Source organism: Vitis vinifera, chromosome 1 (assembly GCF_030704535.1).
Source record: "Vitis vinifera cultivar Pinot Noir 40024 chromosome 1, ASM3070453v1".
NCBI lineage: Eukaryota > Viridiplantae > Streptophyta > Magnoliopsida > Vitales > Vitaceae > Vitis > Vitis vinifera.
The window spans coordinates 11118453-11138295 of record NC_081805.1 but is presented as its reverse complement, the minus strand read 5'-3'; the positions used below and the strand labels follow the sequence as shown (position 1 = coordinate 11138295).

The 19843-nt window shown below is 34.4% G+C and overlaps 2 protein-coding genes across 2 annotated transcripts; one reads left to right on the top strand and one right to left on the bottom strand.

Moving 5' to 3' along the window:
• Nucleotides 1-1743: 1743 nt before the first annotated feature.
• Nucleotides 1744-6851, top strand: LOC100258620 (2-oxoadipate dioxygenase/decarboxylase, chloroplastic/amyloplastic). Its single transcript, XM_002276426.4, has 7 exons — nucleotides 1744-2260; nucleotides 2662-2811; nucleotides 2921-3136; nucleotides 4260-4381; nucleotides 4785-4948; nucleotides 5916-6070; nucleotides 6536-6851. Exons 1-7 carry the CDS (start codon nucleotides 1910-1912, stop codon nucleotides 6632-6634), a joined length of 1257 nt encoding a protein of 418 aa, XP_002276462.1. The 5' UTR covers nucleotides 1744-1909; the 3' UTR covers nucleotides 6635-6851.
• Nucleotides 6852-7415: 564 nt separating this feature from the next.
• On the bottom strand, nucleotides 7416-19205 carry LOC100263771 (serine/threonine-protein kinase PBL34). The gene is made up of 6 exons (XM_003631233.4): nucleotides 18419-19205; nucleotides 16851-17185; nucleotides 16534-16669; nucleotides 9202-9338; nucleotides 9001-9124; nucleotides 7416-8221 (listed from the first exon to the last, which is right to left on the bottom strand). Exons 1-6 carry the CDS (start codon nucleotides 18603-18605, stop codon nucleotides 7695-7697), a joined length of 1446 nt encoding a protein of 481 aa, XP_003631281.1. The 5' UTR covers nucleotides 18606-19205; the 3' UTR covers nucleotides 7416-7694.
• Between the last annotated feature and the right edge of the window lie 638 nt (nucleotides 19206-19843).

The window sequence follows — 19843 nt, the reverse complement described above, 5'->3', positions numbered from 1 at the left end:
CATTGTAATACCCAAGAATTTTCCAAAAAATTTAGTAATGTTTTTTCGAAGAATGCAAAAACTAATAAGATGAAATTGGAGTTTAGAACTATGGTACTAGGATGATATTTATAATGTGAAAATTTTGCACTAAAATAAAGTATATTATGTTTGGTTCTAGAAAAGCATTGTCAAAGAAATGTATATTTATATTTTATTTCAAAAAAATTAAAGGAAAATTGTGGACCTGTCGTTTCTATGTGTATCCGTACTCAAAGGCAATACTTTTTTTTTTTTTCCAAAGTTTGATTTTTTTTAAAAGTGAATTGTCACTTATTTTTATTTATTTTAAAAATGATTATAAAATAAGAAATAAAACTCTAATACGTGACTTCTTATTTTTGAAAAAACAACACATGTTTACAAAAATCAAGTTTAGAGGGTGTCACGTTACTTATTAGAAAGGTATTATATGGTAGCACCATTTTAAACTCCAAAAATGTTTATACTAAACTAATAAGAAAGAATTATGATAATTAATTAATTAATTATATATATATATAATTCAAGATGAAAATCATATTGCAAGAATATATGAAATAAATAACAAAAGAATATGCAAATTGAATTATTAAATTAATTGGAAGAAAATTTTAATTATTTCAAATATTAAACATATTTTTAAGAAATTTCAAGGGGTTTATTCACATTAAATAGGATTTCAAATTAATTATTTCAACTTCTTTATTTTTTTTAAAAAAATTCCAATTTATCAAGTGATTTGATTCAATATTATTTAAGAAAGTTAAAAGAATTTATTAAAATCAATTTTATTTAAAAAAAAATTTGATCGAGAATGATTTTTATTTACCTTATATAGAAAAAGAATAAACTTTTACAATTTTATTTATAAAACTATTAAAATCAATTCAATTTTAGTACTAAAAATGATTTTTAATTAAAAAAAAAGACCTTTTTAACAAAAGATACTTCAATCACTTTTTTATTTATAAAAAATGATTTATTATTTGATTTCATATACAAAAAGGATTTTATTTTTGTTTGAATTAAGGAAAGGTTTTTTCAAATTTTGTTAAAAGAATTTTAAAAATTATCTTGATTCTATGAAAGGAGATTTCAAATTCATTGTCATTTTTTATGGGTCTCAAATTTATTTTTTTTAAAAAACATTAGAAAATATTTTTATCTAACTTTGTTAACAAAAAATTATGATTTTATTCTTTTATTCCAATTTTATTATTTTTGTAGAAAAGGAATTTTTATAATTTTCATTTCAAAAAAGAAATAAAATATTGCTTTTATTTATAAAAAAAAATATTTTCACCATTTTATCTAAAAAAATTGCTTTAATTTTATTTAAAATAACTTTTTTCTTTTACTATTTTATTTTATTTTTAAATGATTTTTCCCCTTAAAAAATAAAAAATAAAAAATTTACAAGCTTATCGAAAAAAAATAATTTACTTTGACTTTAGAAAAAAGAATTTCTCCTTTAAAAAAATTTGAAAAAAAAAAAAAAAAACAACAGCAACCTATAGGCTTATCTAAAAAAGAATTTTACTTAACTTTTACTAAATATAAGACAAAATTTAAGTCATTGAATGAAGTTATAGGTACATGGGATTAAGATACAAATAAATAAAATTAGGATATAGAAGAATAAGCACATCTTATAAGTAAACGAATGGCATTTGGGTAACAAGTAACGAGGCATAAAGTGAACGCATGGCATCGGGCATAATTTGATTGCTCTATACCACAAATGGGTAATGGCAGAGGAACCAAATGTTTTGTCATAATTGACCGAGGCAGCCGCTCCGCCAGTGTAGGCCCTTGAATCCTTCGTAAGGCTTGATAATGGACATACACACTGTACGGGATGGCTTAATTGGACGGAGTCCTACTTGATATGGGAATGGAGGGCTTGGCACTTGGCCCCACCTGTGGCCTGAAGTCCCATGGTAAAATACGGGACAAGGCTGCTTCGCTCTTAATTTGTCGTCACATTTCCGGAAAGAAAATGGAGGCCGCGGCTGTAACATCCTTTTCCTCCATCTTTCCCCTCTACTCCACCATCAGAACCACCCCTCGCTCCTCAACTTTCCTCTCCCTCCGCTCTCTCACCTCTTTCCCCTCCCCTCTCCCCACCAGTTTCCCTCATCTGTCCTCTCCCGGGAATTCGGTTTCCCTCCTTAACCGAAGTCTGTGCACAGCTACTCGGTCTCACATGGAGCCTGAGCCCCCCGTTCCTCCTTTTCAGGTTCCCGGAATATCTCTGGGTTTTCAATTTAAAATTTTCTTTTATTTAGGAAATTAATATTTGATCCCAATCAGGGATGCTTAATTGCTTATAACTCTCTAGACTGTAAACCCGTTCGATCCATTCAATCTTCATTGCATTTTAATTTTCCAGAATCGACCACCAATTAGGACATGGGCATCCAACTATAATAATTCCTTTTCGATTCTTATCCCATGCAACCAAACGCAAGTTCCTGAAACTACAAAATTATGCTGGACGTTACTATTGTAGCAACATAACTGATTCAATAAAATTTCACTGGATTTTCTGATTGCTTAGGGGCTACTATGGCATTAATCTGTAATTTGTTTCTATTGGTGTTAAGAGTTTAAATCATCGTTCTTCCATCTCTGTTGCAGGGAGCTGAATCGTTTTTTAGGAATGTGTTGGGGAGTATGGAAACAGTTTATTTAAATAGGAACCCCACTGCAAAATCTGTTTTGGAGCTCGTTAGATCGGTTGATAATGATCGAATTTGCTATGATCATCTTGCATTTAGGACATTTGGGGTATACTCTGCCTTTCTTTTTAGTTTTTACTTTGGTGTGATTCATATTTGTAATCTTGATTTGCATGTGTATTGAGGTACAAAGTTTTATTTGATTTGAAATATAACAGGTAAATGGTTATGGGATCGACTCTATGGCCCAATTTTTCTTGGATTTTGGTTATAAACCCCGGGAGGAGTTGAGATTTCCTGCAAAAAAATTGAGGGCCCTGTGGTTCTCTCCTCCCAGAATTTCCCATACGGACACTGGCACTGGTGTTCATGGGCCTTTGCCAAGAATATTCATCTCGGAGCTTCTTGTAGATCAGATGAGTCCGCCAGCTCAGGTTTGTCCTTGGAATTAATCATGGTGAGATGATAGTTTGCAGTTTTGTGCCTCTGTTTTGAGTATAATGATCCTAATGCATACTCTGCTTTCTTTTTTTTTTTTCTTCTCCTCATGAATTTTTGTGGGAATAAAAATTCTGTGTTGAACAAATCCATCAATTTTGTTGTTCTATTTCAGTGTCATGACAAGTCTTATATATATCTGGTTTCATAGAAATTGAATTCTTGCATAGTTATGTTGGTGAGTAAACCCAGTCGGTCCTAAAATTGAAATAAAGGAAGCTGAACTCATTCTACTCTATTTGAATTCTTTCTTTTCATTTTATTGTATCTTGATAGTGTTCACCTATGGTTTGGGATTGGGTAGTAGGGTGGTATTATTTATAACAGTCTGTGGTGATGGTTATGAGAATATTTATGACAATGGTTTTCCCCAGCCAAATGCATCTGAGGTGTTGAATACCATGTGATGTGCTTTTCTATCCAAAGAACCATTAAAATGATCTTGTGGAACAATCAATTAGTTGAATAAGCTAGGCTTTCATTTGCTGAATGGCAGGTCTGTTCACAGATCAATAGATGTTTGAAAATGTTTAATTCAACATATATGGTACAATAACTTTTCCAAATTTATTTTTTTGATGAAGTGTTGTTTACCATAATGTGGCTTTACCTTTTTTATTAGTTTTTCTTGCATTTTTACATGGAAAAAGCAGATCCAAATGCAAGTGAAACTCATGATAATCTTGTTTCCAAATTTATTTCTTTGTTGATGGGTAGTCGTGAACCATAATGTAGGCTTTTTTTTTTTTCACATTTTTTTCTTCTAGCTGTAAATGATTTTTAGTTTGAAAAAAAAAATGATCCATGCAAGAGAAACTCTCTTGCTGTCTCTTACAGATACAAATGGTTATTAACTGTTTTTATGGTTTAGCTTGTGCAAATATAAGCAAAGAAAGACCTATTCGGCCCATCTCTTATAAATTTTCATCTAGCCTATGCTTTGTCTTATATCTTTTTTTGGATTACTTTGGTGATAATTGGAAAATTTTGGATACTTTGGTGATAATTGTTTTGTCAGGATGAATACTTTGTGCTTGAAACTGTTGCTTTTATTTACAGGAGATAATTAGAAAATACACTGAAATATCTGGTAGTGGAAATAAACATGCAGCTCTAGCAAGTGCCCAGGGATTTTTAACATGGGAAAAGCCCTTGTATTCTGAATTTCAACAATTGGCAAGGTACTCTTCTTTTTCTTTTTGGCTGAAAGAAAAGACATTTGATCATGAGATAATTCAATTGGATGTACAAAAAAAGTTTTACAACCACCTGAACACCAAAAGAATGTCGTAAACTGTTGTCCAAGAAGACTCTTACCCTTTTCCAGAAAACTTTCATGTCTGTCCTAGTTGCTAATCAGGGATGAATATCCACATGCTTAACCTCCTGTCATTTAACTTCCTTTATTTTACACATGACAAAGGTATCTATTATAATCTAAATCACGCTGTATCGTCAGGTATCCAATTGTTATCTAATTGGTTTAGGCTATTTTAATTTGAAAGTAATCAACTTGGTTATTGTTGTTGGACTTATGTGGGACCTCTATTCCAAGATCTTACTATTTAGTTTATGAATACCCAGGGAAAGTGAATATGCTGCCTGGACCCTTGTAAATGGGTATGCAGTCAATCATGTTACCATTTCCACTCATCAGCTGAAATCTCACTTGAGAAATATTGAAATGCTCAATCAGTTCATTGAGGAGAATGGCTTCAAGTTGAATTCTGAAGGGGGGGTTCTAAAGGGTTTGTTACCTAATTTTGTACTTTTCTTTTTAATTCCTAAATTTGCTTCCCAGAATCCTAGATAAGATTCAAACAGGAACATATATACTTGGTCGAGTGGGAAATGAAGAGGTTTGGTTTAAAATGTTTTCATACAGATTATATGTTCATACAAATATGTCCTAGGTTGGATTGAGTTTTCATGTGTTTTCCCTTATTTTTACTCTCCAGGCATATACATTTTTTCACTGAAATGCTAGAAAATGCTAAATATCTAACTGCTAATTGAGATATGTGATTAGAATTTGATATCCAATCACATCAGTTGAACCATTGAAAGATTCAATTGGCAAGGAATGAGTGGAAATCATGGAATATATTAGTGGCCCTTCAAAATAAATTTTTGTTCATGCTAATGGAACAGTGAAATTGATTTCCTAATGAGAATAATGTGTGCCTCATGTTGTTTTATCTGCTTTTCTAGGAAGAGAGATTCGTTACTTTATTTGAGAAAATAGCACGGTAACTTGGAGTCAGTTTACAATTTAATTAATGCAAACTGGCGCTGTAGAACAGAATTGTTACTGCAATCTAGATGAGTGGAGAAGACAAGAATGGAGATCTCCAGGTGGTCACTGAGATTTCGGACCTTTTAGACCCCCTAATAAGGCACCTCATTCATGCAGTATCCTAAAATGCAGCATGGAGTGGACCAAATGTGTATGCTTAGGCCCATGGTTAATTTGAGGAATGGCTTAACCGTTGTGATGCTTCAAATGCATCTTCTAACACATCCTATCCTGGTCAAATGAATCATAAAGATTTTCATGTATGCATTTTCTTTCTGCCATTTGTTGCATGCAGTACTTCGTATTTATGTTCACTGATAATAATTGCCATTGTAGATGCTACAAAATGTGTTTGTTTCTATTGGTTATTCTTTCAAGCATGGGTAGACAATTTATAACTTCATTTCCTCTATTAACAGTGAGCCCTGATGGTCTTCTGCTGCAAAGTTCAACTGTGGCAGATTCAGTCTCCTTCCAATTTTCTGATGGTGTCACTGAATCAGTCCCCTGTTCGTACATAGAATTTGCAGAACGCCTTGTGCTGCCTCAATATAAAAACCTACCAGACAAGGAGGTAACGACCCTTATTTTTAAACAAGAAAGTCTGTTTTTACTTCTTAACACAAATTTGATTTTCTGGTACAGAATGGTAAAAAGTAATGGTTTAAAATCAACGTTGTTTGTAGCCACCTGAATAAATCAATCCAACTGATTGACTACATGATGCTCATTTATCTTGTGATTGCTTTACATCATTCTTATGCATGCTCACCACATTCTGATACAAAAGTCATGGATGATGATATGTATTGGTGAATGTTCCCATCTAAGTTTTCTGCTCATTCCCCTTCATGCGGCGTTTATGTATTTGTTTTCATGTTATTTAAGTGTATTCTGATTGTATAGGTTGATAGGTGTCCAGAAAATCAGACTCTCTCTTTCCATTTCATGTTCCTGCTTTCAGTTGTGGAAGCATGTGTATGATCTTATCTTGATTTAATAGGCTTTTACTGATCACTTGAATTACCAACTTACACAGGTTAAGGAGTATCATCGGCGAGATGGTTTTGAGGTAGGAAATGCAGACAAGATCTTTGAGAGCACATCCAAGGATCAGTTAACGAGGAGAGCTGCATGAGAAAGGGGAAGGGAAACAAATTGAGTGGTATCTCATTACTCATGGAATAAGTGTGGGCTTTAATACATCTAGCTTGGGTTCTATACCAAGTGGCTCCTAATAGATAAAATGTTACTGTAAATATTCTGCAACATATGAATTGCTTGCTAAAACCTAATTATATGTTGAATGATTGAATCTAATGGTTGAACAGTTGTGGAGGAATTTCATTACTCAATTGTACATTGCAGAGGAAAGACGGGGCTAATGCTGTTAATCATGGCTCCCATTGGTCTTTAACAATTTTGTCAGTAGGCGATAAGAAAGGCAAATGAAAATTGAGCAACCGACCCTCCTGAGTAGGCAGTTATTAACATTTTCTACCAACCGAACCCTCATGGGTTGAGACAGCTCAAATCCATATCTGGAATTTCCTTTCAAATTGCCAGATGCTATTTCCAGGCCCAGCTCAAATCCATATAATCTCAAACCCAAACACGACGCTTAGGGCTGCTCCAAAAGCTGCAAGATGGGGAAATATCATTTAAGCTCTACTTAACAAAACAAAACCTTTGTGATAACCACATCTATTGGGGTTATGAATAGTTCATGGGAGATGAACATAAAGAATTCCAAGATGCTATTCATCCTCTAATTCCTGTCGATCAAAACAGGTAATATTTGGGTTGAAGGATCAATGAAATTTGTAATTTTTTTTTCTTTTCTCATTTTTTTATGGGGTACAAAATATCCTCTTACCAATTTTAAAACTAAAAGCAACATATGGGGCTTGACATCATGATTTGCTCCAGAATTTCACTTTTCCCTGCCATTCTCCCCCTAACAAGGAAAGGAGGTTACCACTCTGAAAGGATCACAACAACATTAAAGCAAACATGTTCTCTGTTGCTTTTCCAGTCGTCCAAGAACAAATGCTTCAACAGAAAATATATCTATATTTAAAAAGGAAAAGGAAGAAAAAAAGGTAGAGGCATTGATGATAAAAAAAAAGAAAAAAAAAGAAAGAAAGAGGGGGCGTGGGGGAAAACACAAGGATAATTAGAAACACGATAACCCAATGCTACGGTTTACCATTGGGTTTGGGTGATTGATAGGGGTATTGGTTCTGGTGATACGGGGAAGCATGAGAACCATTTGGTATTGAAAGACTCCTCTGCTGCTGATGGCCATTCCTTGAAAGTATTCCTTGCTGTGTTCGGACACCATTTCGAGCATTTGGGCTGGAACCAATGCGCTCAGCTTGCATGGTTTGGAAATAATAAGATGAACTCGCCATGTCCTTAAGGTTTGGCAGAGGCTTCAAGGCTTCAACAACTTCACTCATTAAGGGCCTCACTTTTGGGTCCCGGCTGAGGCAGTGAGCAGCCAGCTGGGCAGCTTTCTGGGCACCTTTTATTGAAAAATGACCCTCAAGCCGTGGGTCTATCAGACGGTAAAATCTTCTTCTTTCTCCTAGATGGGGTCTTGCCCATTCCACAAGGTTATGTTCCCCATTTGGCCGGTTTTTGTCCATGGATCTTCTGCCAGTCAGCATTTCTAGTAGAACCACACCAAAACTATAGACATCACTCCTTGATGTCAAATGTCCTGAGATGATATATAAAAATTTTATCAGAACAAATGGGATCAATAGAAGACCTACATTATAAACCACATGCGGATGACAACTCAGAATTTCACAGCTCATAAGAAAAAACACCACCACAAAACAACAATAATATTAATAATTAAAAAAAAAAAACCTCCAGTGTTTGGGAATGCAATAGCCAGCAAAATGCCAATGACTCTGACTCCCCTGTATCATGAACCCTAACAAGAGCAACAGGATGTGTCCTTAAAAAGTGTTCAAAAAGCATGGTACTAGGTCCACGTACAATAAATATCATTGTAGGAGGAGATACATCCATCAAAATTGGACTTAAACAAATTCCATCCTTTACCATCCATATCGAGAAAGACATAACTTCAAGAGCAGAAATAAGCATTAAGACAACCATAGTTGAAGGTATAACAGAAAGAACATAAATGCTCAGAGCTGTCATCAAGGAATAAAAGAGACCAGGTAAAATCAGGCCAAAATAGAACTGAGAACTGAAAAGCACTCAATCCTTAATCCAGCAGATCATAAACCACCCTGCTCATTCACAGTTACAGAAACTTGTACTTCTTTAAACAGACAGGAACATGTATGAAATGCAATTGCAAAAATAAAATAAACAAAAAAAACAAAGAAAAAAGAAAAAAAAAACAGCTCAAATGCTCTAACACCAGATTTAATGGATAAAATCAACAGGGAATATGATTTCTTTAAAAAGAGAGTTCATTTTTTTGGCTCAATATTGAAAGCCGAATACGCATGCTCTTACCTGTCATCACATATTCAGGGGCAGCATATCCATAAGTTCCCATAACACGGGTAGATACATGAGTCTTATCTCCCTCGGGACCATCTTTAGCAAGTCCAAAATCAGAAAGTTTGGCATTGTACTCCTGAAATAGGATGTCATATAAAAGATGGAATGATATTAGGAGACAAACGTGAATTTATCACAGTTTTTATTACTTACTGCATCCAATAGGATGTTGGAGGTCTTAAAATCACGATATATAACTGGCCTTTCTGCTTCCTCATGAAGAAATGCAAGACCCTTAGCAGCACCTAGTGCAATTTTCATCCTTATGGCCCATGGAAGAGGCAGGGCCCCTACATATAAAATTGTTATCATGAGAAAACATTAATAATTGATATTGCACTCACAAATCATTTATCAAAAAGCAGGGAGTCAGTATCTCTAGTAAACCATGCAAGAGAAAGCTGCATTGATTGGACATAAACCACACTGACCAAAAAAAGAAAAAACAAGTAAAACCACAGAGAATTAACAAGTCCTTTGTTTACTAGAGAAAATATCACATTACCTAGTTTCAGGTGTGCACATATCAAGAATTTAGAATACACAATATAATACATTTTTTATGAAAAACAATTCATATATTAGACTCGTATTGCAAAGACATGTAAAAATTTAAGATAAACTTATCACATATGAAACATATTAGCACAGCTTTTAAGAAAAATAAATTTGAAATATTCATTTTTAAAAAAGATTTTCATATAATTTGTTTAGAAGATTCTTTAAAATTAAAATAAAACCTTAGATACTCTCTTGGGTTTTCTTTCACCTTTATCATAGACAGGATATTGTCATTGGGGCATTTGATCCTAACATCATTTTTCTTATAAAAGCAAACTCTAGGTGATATGGGCCCATCCTCTATGCCACCTAAATACGAGGGTGACTTGAACTCAAGACCTCTAGTTCATTGCTAGAGGGCACTGCCATTAAGCTACACCACAGGGGCTTAAACACTAATATCATTTTGCACTCTATTTTCTACTCTTTTTTTATTATTATTTAAATTAAAAAGGATGGCAAGGAGCTAAAAAAGTCCTACTTTGGAACATTGTATATGTGTTGTCAAACGCCATACATGCAAGATTAAAGCAAGCGATATGGTATTCCATGCACAACAGGGTATCTATTCAAATTCAACTCATGATATTCAGATTATATGAATATTAAACATTGAAGAGGATGAGAATATAGAACTAACATTTTGTTTAATATATAGTGTATTATTATTATTACTACAATTATTATTTTGAAGTTCTTTCCACTTTTCTAAGGGGAGGATGATGATGAGCTTGGAAAATTAGAACTTTGAACAGAACAAATAAACATATGTTCACTATGCATACAAGCACATAGATATACTTGAACATGCTCATAGTTCCCTTTTTGTAGATTAGTTGGTGGACATGGCAGAACTTGGATGTTTGGCAATAATAGCATTTATTAATGAATTAGTTGGAACCTGGAGTTTAATCACAGAAAAGAAGAAAATTCTGATAAAGAAATATAATTAAAAGTATCTTATTATTTTAAATTTTGGATTTCATGAGGAATATACACACTAACATAATTTTTCTTTCTACTACAGAATATGTAAAAAATAAAAAGCTTAGCATACACCATAAGTACATTACATGATATAGAAAAATAAGGCAATACAAAAGACACAAACCATAAGTTGACAACTATAATTATGGCCTAACTGAATTTTTATCCCCTTGAGCTTGATATTTTAGTTTTGAGATCAGCCTCAGTTGTTGTTTAGTGTTTCTGGTCATCTTGTCTTCTGGTGTCCAGTTGTATTTGGTAGTTCAGGTTTGCTTTGTGGGAGGACCAGTCATCCTTCAGGTACTTTTTGATCACTAATCAATGGATTTTGTTGTTTCTGACTGAAAAGACTACTGTCGTGCAGAATCTTTTACTTGTGTTTGTAAATAATTATCTTATCTGTTCTCAAAAGGGTCATAAGAGAATTATCAAAATTCACTCATTCAATCCAGTTCCGAGAATTATCAAAATCCACTTATTCAATCCAGAGGGACTGGAGAACTTAAGTTTATCAGCCTACTAAATTGTTTGAATACTTCCATTTTTTGTCATGCCCATTTATGGTCATCTCACAGCATTTAGTTCATTTCTTACCACCTCACATGTTCCTTCTTTTCTGGATTTCCCATCACATTTTCATACCCTAAATTTTCTGTAAGTTGGACAGCCCAATTTCATTATCTGGAAGAGTCAATTCAATGCACTAACTCTTTCGTCCAGTCTATAACACTCTTGTCATTTACCCGCTCCTACCTCACTGATTCATCTTGAAGGCAAAAATGGAACTCCTCTTTATAGTACAGATCCAATGCGTGGGCCCAAAAGGTTAGTTTCTTATTACAAATCCAATCCTCTCTGACCCTTCTCTCAGGTAGTTGAATGTGCTACTTGGAAGGCCATTAACTTTTTCTTGTTCAACCATGGCATCAATTCCTATAGCTTTCATTGAAAAAGAATGAGTATCTCACAGCATCTGTTAAGTATCCACAAAACATGAGGCACAACATCGATTGCCCTGCTCTCATCATTCAGCACATCTTTATTAATCATACTTATTATAGGCTATAGCAACGGAAGCTTTAACACTATGGGCTAGTGCAATAACATAAAAGTAAAACAATTCATTAAAAAAAAAATTAAAAAGAAAAGAAAAGAAAAACAGATAACAACAAGGCATGAAGCTTATTATAGTTCAACCAACCATGCCTACATTGATAAATAAGAGACAATTACTCCATTGATTCTACACAGAACATTGGAAAAGAAACAGAAATATGAAACCAAAGTCTAAAACTATCCCATTTTCCTTCCCTCCTAATATATACACCATGAACTCAAGCCCTAACATATCCATTTCATAGCTGCATTACGTGTCTCTTATTTCTTCTTGCGTCTCTTCCTTCCCAATATAGTATTTAGAAGCTCGTGTCCATCTCATAAAATTTTCCCTCAATTCCCATAATATATTTAAAGATATTTTCCTAATATCTTATCTTGTTCGACAATGAAACCTATTTCCATGTGGAAACATGAACATGAATTCTCCTTTTACAATATTCCCTAGAAGGAATTCTCATAAACTTAGCAATTGAACCAATTAAGAACTTGAGCACTTTCCAACAATACTGCATGACTGTGCAAGCTTTGGACATGAAATATAATTCTTATATCGCCTAATCTGTATGCATTTTCCTCTTACTAAATTATGATTCTATTCTTGCTAGCTGATCTTAATTTCTTAACCACATTTTTCTATCAGTGATTGTGGAAATTTTTCTTATTCAAATGATAGTGGACTTAACACTGGAAAATGTGGTCTTAGTAAGTAACACATGGTCCTGAGTTTGAATCCTGCAACTGATAATACCCTGAATTTATCCAATGCTGCATCACTCTACCACAGCGGTCCTGAGTTCGAATCTTGCAACTGATGATACCCTGAATTATCCAATGCTACCATTGAATTTACTTGCTGTAAATTCAATACTGCATCACTCTGCCACAGTGGTTCTCCATCCAGTTGAGCCACTATACATTCTAGTCCTACTTATCTCATCAGACTCACTCTTTTCACCAGATTAGTTATCAAACCTATTAATAATATCAGCCATTTTCTGCTGTTTCACAGTAAGAGATTCAATCACTCATAGAATAATAACAAACTACCACAAGGATGTGCAGTAATGAATGTTCATCAGCCATGAGACACATATTGTTGCTACATGACTGGAGCCCCCAATGACATGGCACCATATTTGAAGTCTCCTGTGAAGATTAGGTTCACACAGGGATTCAGATCCTCCTATTTCACATAATAGTAATAGTTCCCAGAATAATACCTACATGTCTCTGTGTTTCTTGTGACCACTCTCATGCAAAGAGCATTGTCTATATCCTAATTTACTAATGGCAACGATTACAGTTTTAATCCATTCTATGGGGCTTCATTCTGAGAGATCCTAAATAACCATGGTTTTAAAAACCAGACCGGTCGGTTACGGTTCCAGTCTAGTTTGGTTAATTGGGCCGGAAATAGGTTGAACCGGCGGTCCAACCGGTTCCATCCAAACCGGACGGTTCAATTATTATTATTATTTTAAATTTTTACAGTATCAAAACGACGTCGTTTTGGAGGATCTGCACTAGAGGTGAAGAAGCTGCTGCCCCCAATGTGCCAAGACACCGACGCCAGCTCCCATCAATGGTCTCCCCGGCTGTTACACCGCTGCAACCATTCCCCCCCCCCCCCCCCCCCCCCCCCGCAAAACCCTCAATGAACAGAAGCCCAGTTCAGACAGATAGAGACCTAAAACAAGTAAAAGAAAAGCAAGAATCTTTCTGCTTGTTTTTGGCGGATGCCTCTGTGATTTGCCAGTAATGATCATAAAAGAGAGAGAGAGAGAGAGAGAGAGAGAGAGAGAGAGAGAGGGAGGGAGAGGAGGGGGGCGAGGCATAAAATTATAACAATAATAATAATCCTTGTGTTGTGCCCAAAGAGAGAGATAAGAAGACAAAATTCATTGTGCCCAAAAAGAAAAATAAAAAAAAGACACAGGGTACCATCTCTGTGAACTTTGTATAATAATGAACAATCAAGTATTTTTTTTTTGGACTTGTTCCAAGCTTCTTCAAATAGTCATTCAAATGAAGACGAAGAAATAAATATGATTTAATGGTAAACTAAATATTAATATTTTAAATTTTAAATTAAAATTATGATTTAAATAAATTTAAATTTCTAATTTGAAACTAATTTTATGATTTTTAAATAAAATTTTAATTTTTAAATAATATATAAATTATTATTTTTTATTTTTATAATTATTTTAAATTTTAATAATTTATAAATTATATATTTATGACATCACCGGTTCGACCGTCGGTCCGACCAGTGAACTGGTAACTTTTCTGGTTTAATGACCGGTTCGGTTCTGAAAACATTGTAAATAACACATAACTTCTTCTCAAATACCAGTGGCATGGACTTTTTATCACATCTCACACGTCTCAGTAAAGGATGGGCTACATTGACAGCAGAGTCTAATTCAATAGACATTTGACACATACATTTAGGACACCCTTGGTGTTCTTGGAGATTATGAACGTCTAAGAATGTCCAGGAGCCTTTCAGTAGTTATGAATCCTACTGAAAGTCATAAGTTTCATCTACCAGAATTGATGGATTATGGATTTGTTACACATCCACTGAATTCATTACTGTGATTAACATCTAATAGTAGGCTTAGTAGCTATCTTTACTGTTCAACTTTACAATATATTGCTCTCACTATGGTTGGTATTATCTTATGCATGATAGATTTGAAGTTCTCTCTCATATTTGTATTATTACCAAAGCAGTTGGGATTATTTACAACTCAGAATCAAATATTTTCAATCAAACAGAGTATCGAGTTTGAAAATGGAATTTCTGATACCATTCCTAGCACTCTCATTTTTGAAAAGCTTATATATCTGAATCAAATTGGCAGGCATTGGCTGCAAACCAACCTCATTCTCCACCCTTTCTTCTTCTGGTATTCTCATATTTGCATCTTCGCTCACAACCACATTTTCACTATCAGGTAGTGATTCCAGCCATCATGAAACACCTGGAATTTTCAGCCCTCAGACAGAGGGCAAGCAAGCACAGCAACATTTCCTTCATCTACCTCAATCCTTCCCTTGCACTCCCATATACCCATCACAGATTTCAGTCCCTTTTTTTTTCTTTTTGGTGAGAAACAACAAAGTAATCACAGATTTCAGTGCTTAATCCACTAAGCCAACACCTACTATTCCAACATCACTTGCCATCCCCCGACCACAGTTCAAAACCAATTTCAAGTTCTCAAAATGGTCCCTCCTCAGCATCCTAAAATGGCATTGGGAAATGATAGATAAATCAATACCTTTCTCACAAAGAAATGCAACCATTGGTTCTTCTCTCATATCACACCAATATTTGATAACAAGAGGATATTTCAAGTCACTACAATACTGATGGATCTAACCCATCATATGGCAAAAGGCTTCGAGTAACATTATGACTTATTTGAATACTATATCTCTGCTGTAAAATCTTTTTGATAGATGGCATACAAACTTAGTGCTTATAATTGCTGCTGCGGTTGCTCATGATACTTAAATTGCCTGTCAGAGGAGAAAGTCATTCCTTTTGTGACAAATATCACAGAAATTATTTACAAGAAGCAATCTCCTGCCTTTGTGAATCAACTTTTCCTCATTATCAAGATTCTTTTTGTTGTTTCAGCTCTTACAAACTTCAAGACGAGTTTCATTGTGGCTCCACCACCAAACCAACTACACCCAACCCACCATCCTTTTCTTTGCATGTTCTTTCCTTCCAGTGGTAATTCTTATGTTCTTCTGATTTGTTATGCCAATGACAACATTTTCACAGGCAGTAGTCCTATTCTTACCTCAGATTCCATAAGGAACTTACCCACTACATTTTGACATAAATGATGACACCATCTATTTTTAGGCATGAAGTTTTATTCCCCTTCCCCATACATCTCACCCAAGCAACAATACATATTTATCTCTAAACCAAAAACCAAGACACAAGCAAAACTATTGAGCTATTTTCCCAGTAGAAGCAACTGATATTAGCAAAATAATTCTATTTCTGAATCTATAATTTCAACTTATGCTGCATTTGTTTTATTTCCACAAAGAACTTCCATTGAACAGAAAACCACTAACTGGTATTTCGGTGCTTCCAGCAGAAACAATATATTTGAAACATGGTTAATGAAATCCATCAAAATTCAAAGAAGAGAGAGAGAGAGAGAGAGAGATGTATTAATGAATCATGTTTGCACGAAGGGAAACCCAATGCAGCAAAAAATAACATGAAATGATGCCAAAGCAAAGAAAACACCCTAAACACACAAACATATATAATTTCCCTAAGTAAAAATTATATGAAGGGTTTTCAGAAAGGGCAGTGAAGAGTAATAGGGCCATCTGAGAAAAAGAAATAAATGCGCACATGCATGGACATTTTATGTAAAATAACCACATCTTTTATATGGGACAGCATTTTATGCACAATAGAATTGGCCACAGGAGTTAAATGAATTTAATGAAATCAGACATCTCAGGAATCATGACAAAATAATTAAATTGCACTAATATTCCATAAAATTATCAATCTAACACATGGTGATTCAATAGAAGATACATGAAACAAAAGTTTAGACAGACAGAAGAATAAAAGTAACTCAACATTTAAGTCAAAAACTTCTTCAAATAGGAACTTTAGCAAAGAAGATAAGTTTTTAAACCACTTATGAACAGATAGGCTCTAAACTTACGTAAGTACAAGGAATCGTAAAGATTCAAGATTTAGCTCCAAAATTCATTAAGGAAATGAAAGATGAGAATAATATTAACAGAAAGACAGGTACATACTCCTAAACAGATGATTCTCCAAACTCCCTCGAGGCATAAACTCATAAACTAGCAACCTTTGATCATCTTCAATGCAATAACCAATCAGTTTGACCAGATTAGGATGAATGAGGTCACCAAGGAAATTCACTTCAGCCTGCAAAATGAGATTAAACTTGAGAAGAGCCAAGACATAAAAGGGATTTCTAAAAAAAGATAAATCAAAAATCAAAAACAAAAAACAAAAGACAAAAGAAGAAAAACACAAAGTGGGGGAAGAACAAATAAAGGAGTTCAATTCCATATAGGAAATAAAATAGATTAGGAAAGTTTCAAACCAGCCATTCTTTATGACCCTGAAGCCCATCATGATTGAGCGTTTTAACAGCAACAGTAAGCCCTGTGCCAGGCTTCACTGGAGCAGTTCCATTCTCTTCAATCCACCCCTTAAATACACAGCCAAAACCACCTTCACCAAGAAGAGACTCGGGTCTAAAATTCCGTGTTGCCATCTTAAGATCATTAAATGAGAATTTTCTAAGCCGAGAAGCAACTTTAAGTTCCTCTTCAAGTTTGGAAGTGGATGAATTGCTTTCTGCATTACTAGTGGTTGTAGATGAGACTACTGGAGCAACCGGTTGGTCTCTGCTTGTATCATTTGTAGATCTATTTTCTGTTGACCCACACATAGAACCAACATATGAGAATGTAAAACATTACACAAAGAAAATTCACATTGATTAAGCAGAACAGACATCTTCAAACATGGCTCCATTACAATATTAGTTTAAGCATAGGATATTCTAGAATTTGAAATCGCAAATCATTTGAGATCCAAATCACACAGATAACCAATTCAATAAAACAAGGTCAGTATCACGAACGTGTGCCTGACAAGGGTACAAGATGCTCAACATGGCTAGATAATAGCTAAAAACAAAACCCTGAATTATATTGGGACATGACAAAAGGCTCATACAGTAATTATAGATTGGGCAACTGGACTCAATTTGCAAAGCAGATTTCTGATCACATGTTCTATGCATTTCTAAATAACAACTTCCATTTATTTCAAATATTTGGGTTTAGAATTCGTATCCACCTGTGGATTTCACCAGAGTCCAAAGTCACACCAGAAAACATTTAGGCTTCTGGGCTCAACATCAAACCCAACCCCCAAATCTGCAAGCCCAAATGCTACCTAACGGTATGCTTTGTAAAATCTTTAAAGGAAGTCTTGCACCACAAACCCCCAACTCATCAAGACCCCATTTACCACCACCGCACACTTACAAATCCAAAAATTAAGCCAAAGTTGAACCATTAAAGAAACTACTTTTCAGTTTCAAGTTTCTACTAGCTAGTCCAACCATCTCACCCATGACATTAAAAATCAAATAAAATATGAAATAGCTAAAACTCTGGTTGGATTAGTGTTAAACCTGTTCTAGCTCCCTTTGAGACTAGGCTCTCCCAATCTAGGTCTGATTCTAGTTGATGAAGTTATGTAATGGGAATCTAATTAAAGAATGGTTCTTGTTATGGAAGTGAAGAAGTCCAGGTTCTAAGTCCAGTTAGACAAATGATTATTCTGAAATCTATAAAACCCAAGTTTAGGAAATTGTCATAACAGACAAAGTTCTTTACATTGGGCTTCCTTGTGAATTATGATAACTCACTTTTATATGTGCAACCAATAAAACTCCTTACTTTTGGGTACATTCTCGCTTAATGTTTACAATATAAACCATCAAAATGTATCTATAAACATGCAAAAAATAAACAAACAAACCACTAAAAAGTCAGCAAATCAAGAACAAATCAATCCAGAAAATACATAATAATAATAAGAAAATTTAAAGAGTACCAGCCACAAAAACACATTAACAAAGAAAATAGAACTTACCATAATGAGTACTGGTTCCACTAATGGAGCTATCAACTTTAGATCTTGAAGAAATGCAGCTGGCCATAAACCTGAGCTTAACCCAACAACACCCAGTCTCCTCTTCCCCACCATCTTTCTTCTTCCTTCCCTTGGATTTGCCAACTTCCCAAGACTCCACTTTCACATCATTACCACCCAATCCCATCTTTCACAAACCCTAGACCCAAATCAACATACCATCAAAAACACCCCAAATCCCAAAATCGCCCCCACCCTCCCACCACCTCCTCCTCCTCCACCACCCCTTCTATTTAAAATATCTACCCTCAAAAAGAAAACCCACAAAGTGCTCCAATTTGAGAAATTTGTCCCAAAAACCGAGGAAATCAGATGAAAAAACTCAAACCCAGGTCACAAAATCGGAGAGAAGCAGATCAACATAGTCAGATCACATGGTGGAGATACAAAAGTGAGGATTGATCACCTGGGACAAGTAGCTTTTTTTCAGCAGAAAATCTCAGTTCACCCACCCTCAAAAATGTCTGCTCTCAGAGATTGAACAAATATCGGAAATGGACTCAAGGAAGCTGACCAGTTCAAAAGCAACCAAATGAAATATATATTTATATATTATAAATACATGATAATTATATCAATATAATTATCAAATCCCAATTATCAGTTCTATCCTTAGAGAAGAAAAACAAAAAAGAATCGAAGACTAGAAAAAGGCCAATGGGGCTGCCCTAAGAAAACGGGCAGGGGGGCTGAGGCTGCCCGCAGTGACCGGGGGTGATGTGACCGTATGGTGGAGAGGTGGAGAAAAGGGCAAAAAGAGAAAAGAGCGGGCAGTCCAGGCAGTGGAGGAGTGGAAAATATGGGCAGTACGGGCAGCGGCCCCACCTCAATTGTGACGTGGCTCGCTTTGGTGGGCGGACGTGACGCCTCGCGTCAGGATTGATCTCAGCGCAGCTCTCCATACTTGTCTTTATTTATTTATTTATTTATTTTTTTTCATTTCCCTTTTTATTTACTTTATAAAATATGAAATATTTGAATTGAGAGATTATAGTAATTAACAAAACTAAAAAGAATGAAAAAAAATTATTATTCAAATAAGAAATGTTTAAAAAATTAATGCCCTATTTTCTATTTTATTTTTAAATAAATAGAAATTAAGTTTCAAAATAGATTTAGACAATTTTCTCAAAATCCAAATTAAAACAAAATAAAAAATAAAAACATTTCTTTAGTTATGCTTAATTTAAAAAAAAAATATGAAGAAAAATACTAGGAAAAGAAAATAAAAAAAAAGTCTATAAAAAAATGAAATAAAATAAAAAATATATTTAAAATCAATAAATTATTTTATACTTTACTTTAAATTCATTTAACTTATTTTCATTTTCTACAAAAATTAAATAATTTAATATATATATATAT

Bases quoted from the DNA above. Each gene is read 5' to 3' on its own strand.
- LOC100258620 (XM_002276426.4), top strand. From the start codon at position 1,910: ATGGGAATGGAGGGCTTGGCACTTGGCCCCACCTGTGGCCTGAAGTCC. The intron at 3,137-4,259 runs GTTTGTCCTTGG...TTTTATTTACAG, and splicing joins AGATGAGTCCGCCAGCTCAG to GAGATAATTAGAAAATACAC. The intron at 6,071-6,535 runs GTAACGACCCTT...CAACTTACACAG, and splicing joins AAAACCTACCAGACAAGGAG to GTTAAGGAGTATCATCGGCG.
- LOC100263771 (XM_003631233.4), bottom strand. From the start codon at position 18,605: ATGGGATTGGGTGGTAATGATGTGAAAGTGGAGTCTTGGGAAGTTGGC. The intron at 9,339-16,533 runs GTATGTACCTGT...TTTTATATGTAG, and splicing joins GGAGAATCATCTGTTTAGGA to GGGCCCTGCCTCTTCCATGG. The intron at 8,222-9,000 runs GTAAGAGCATGC...ATATCATCTCAG, and splicing joins CCCTGAATATGTGATGACAG to GACATTTGACATCAAGGAGT.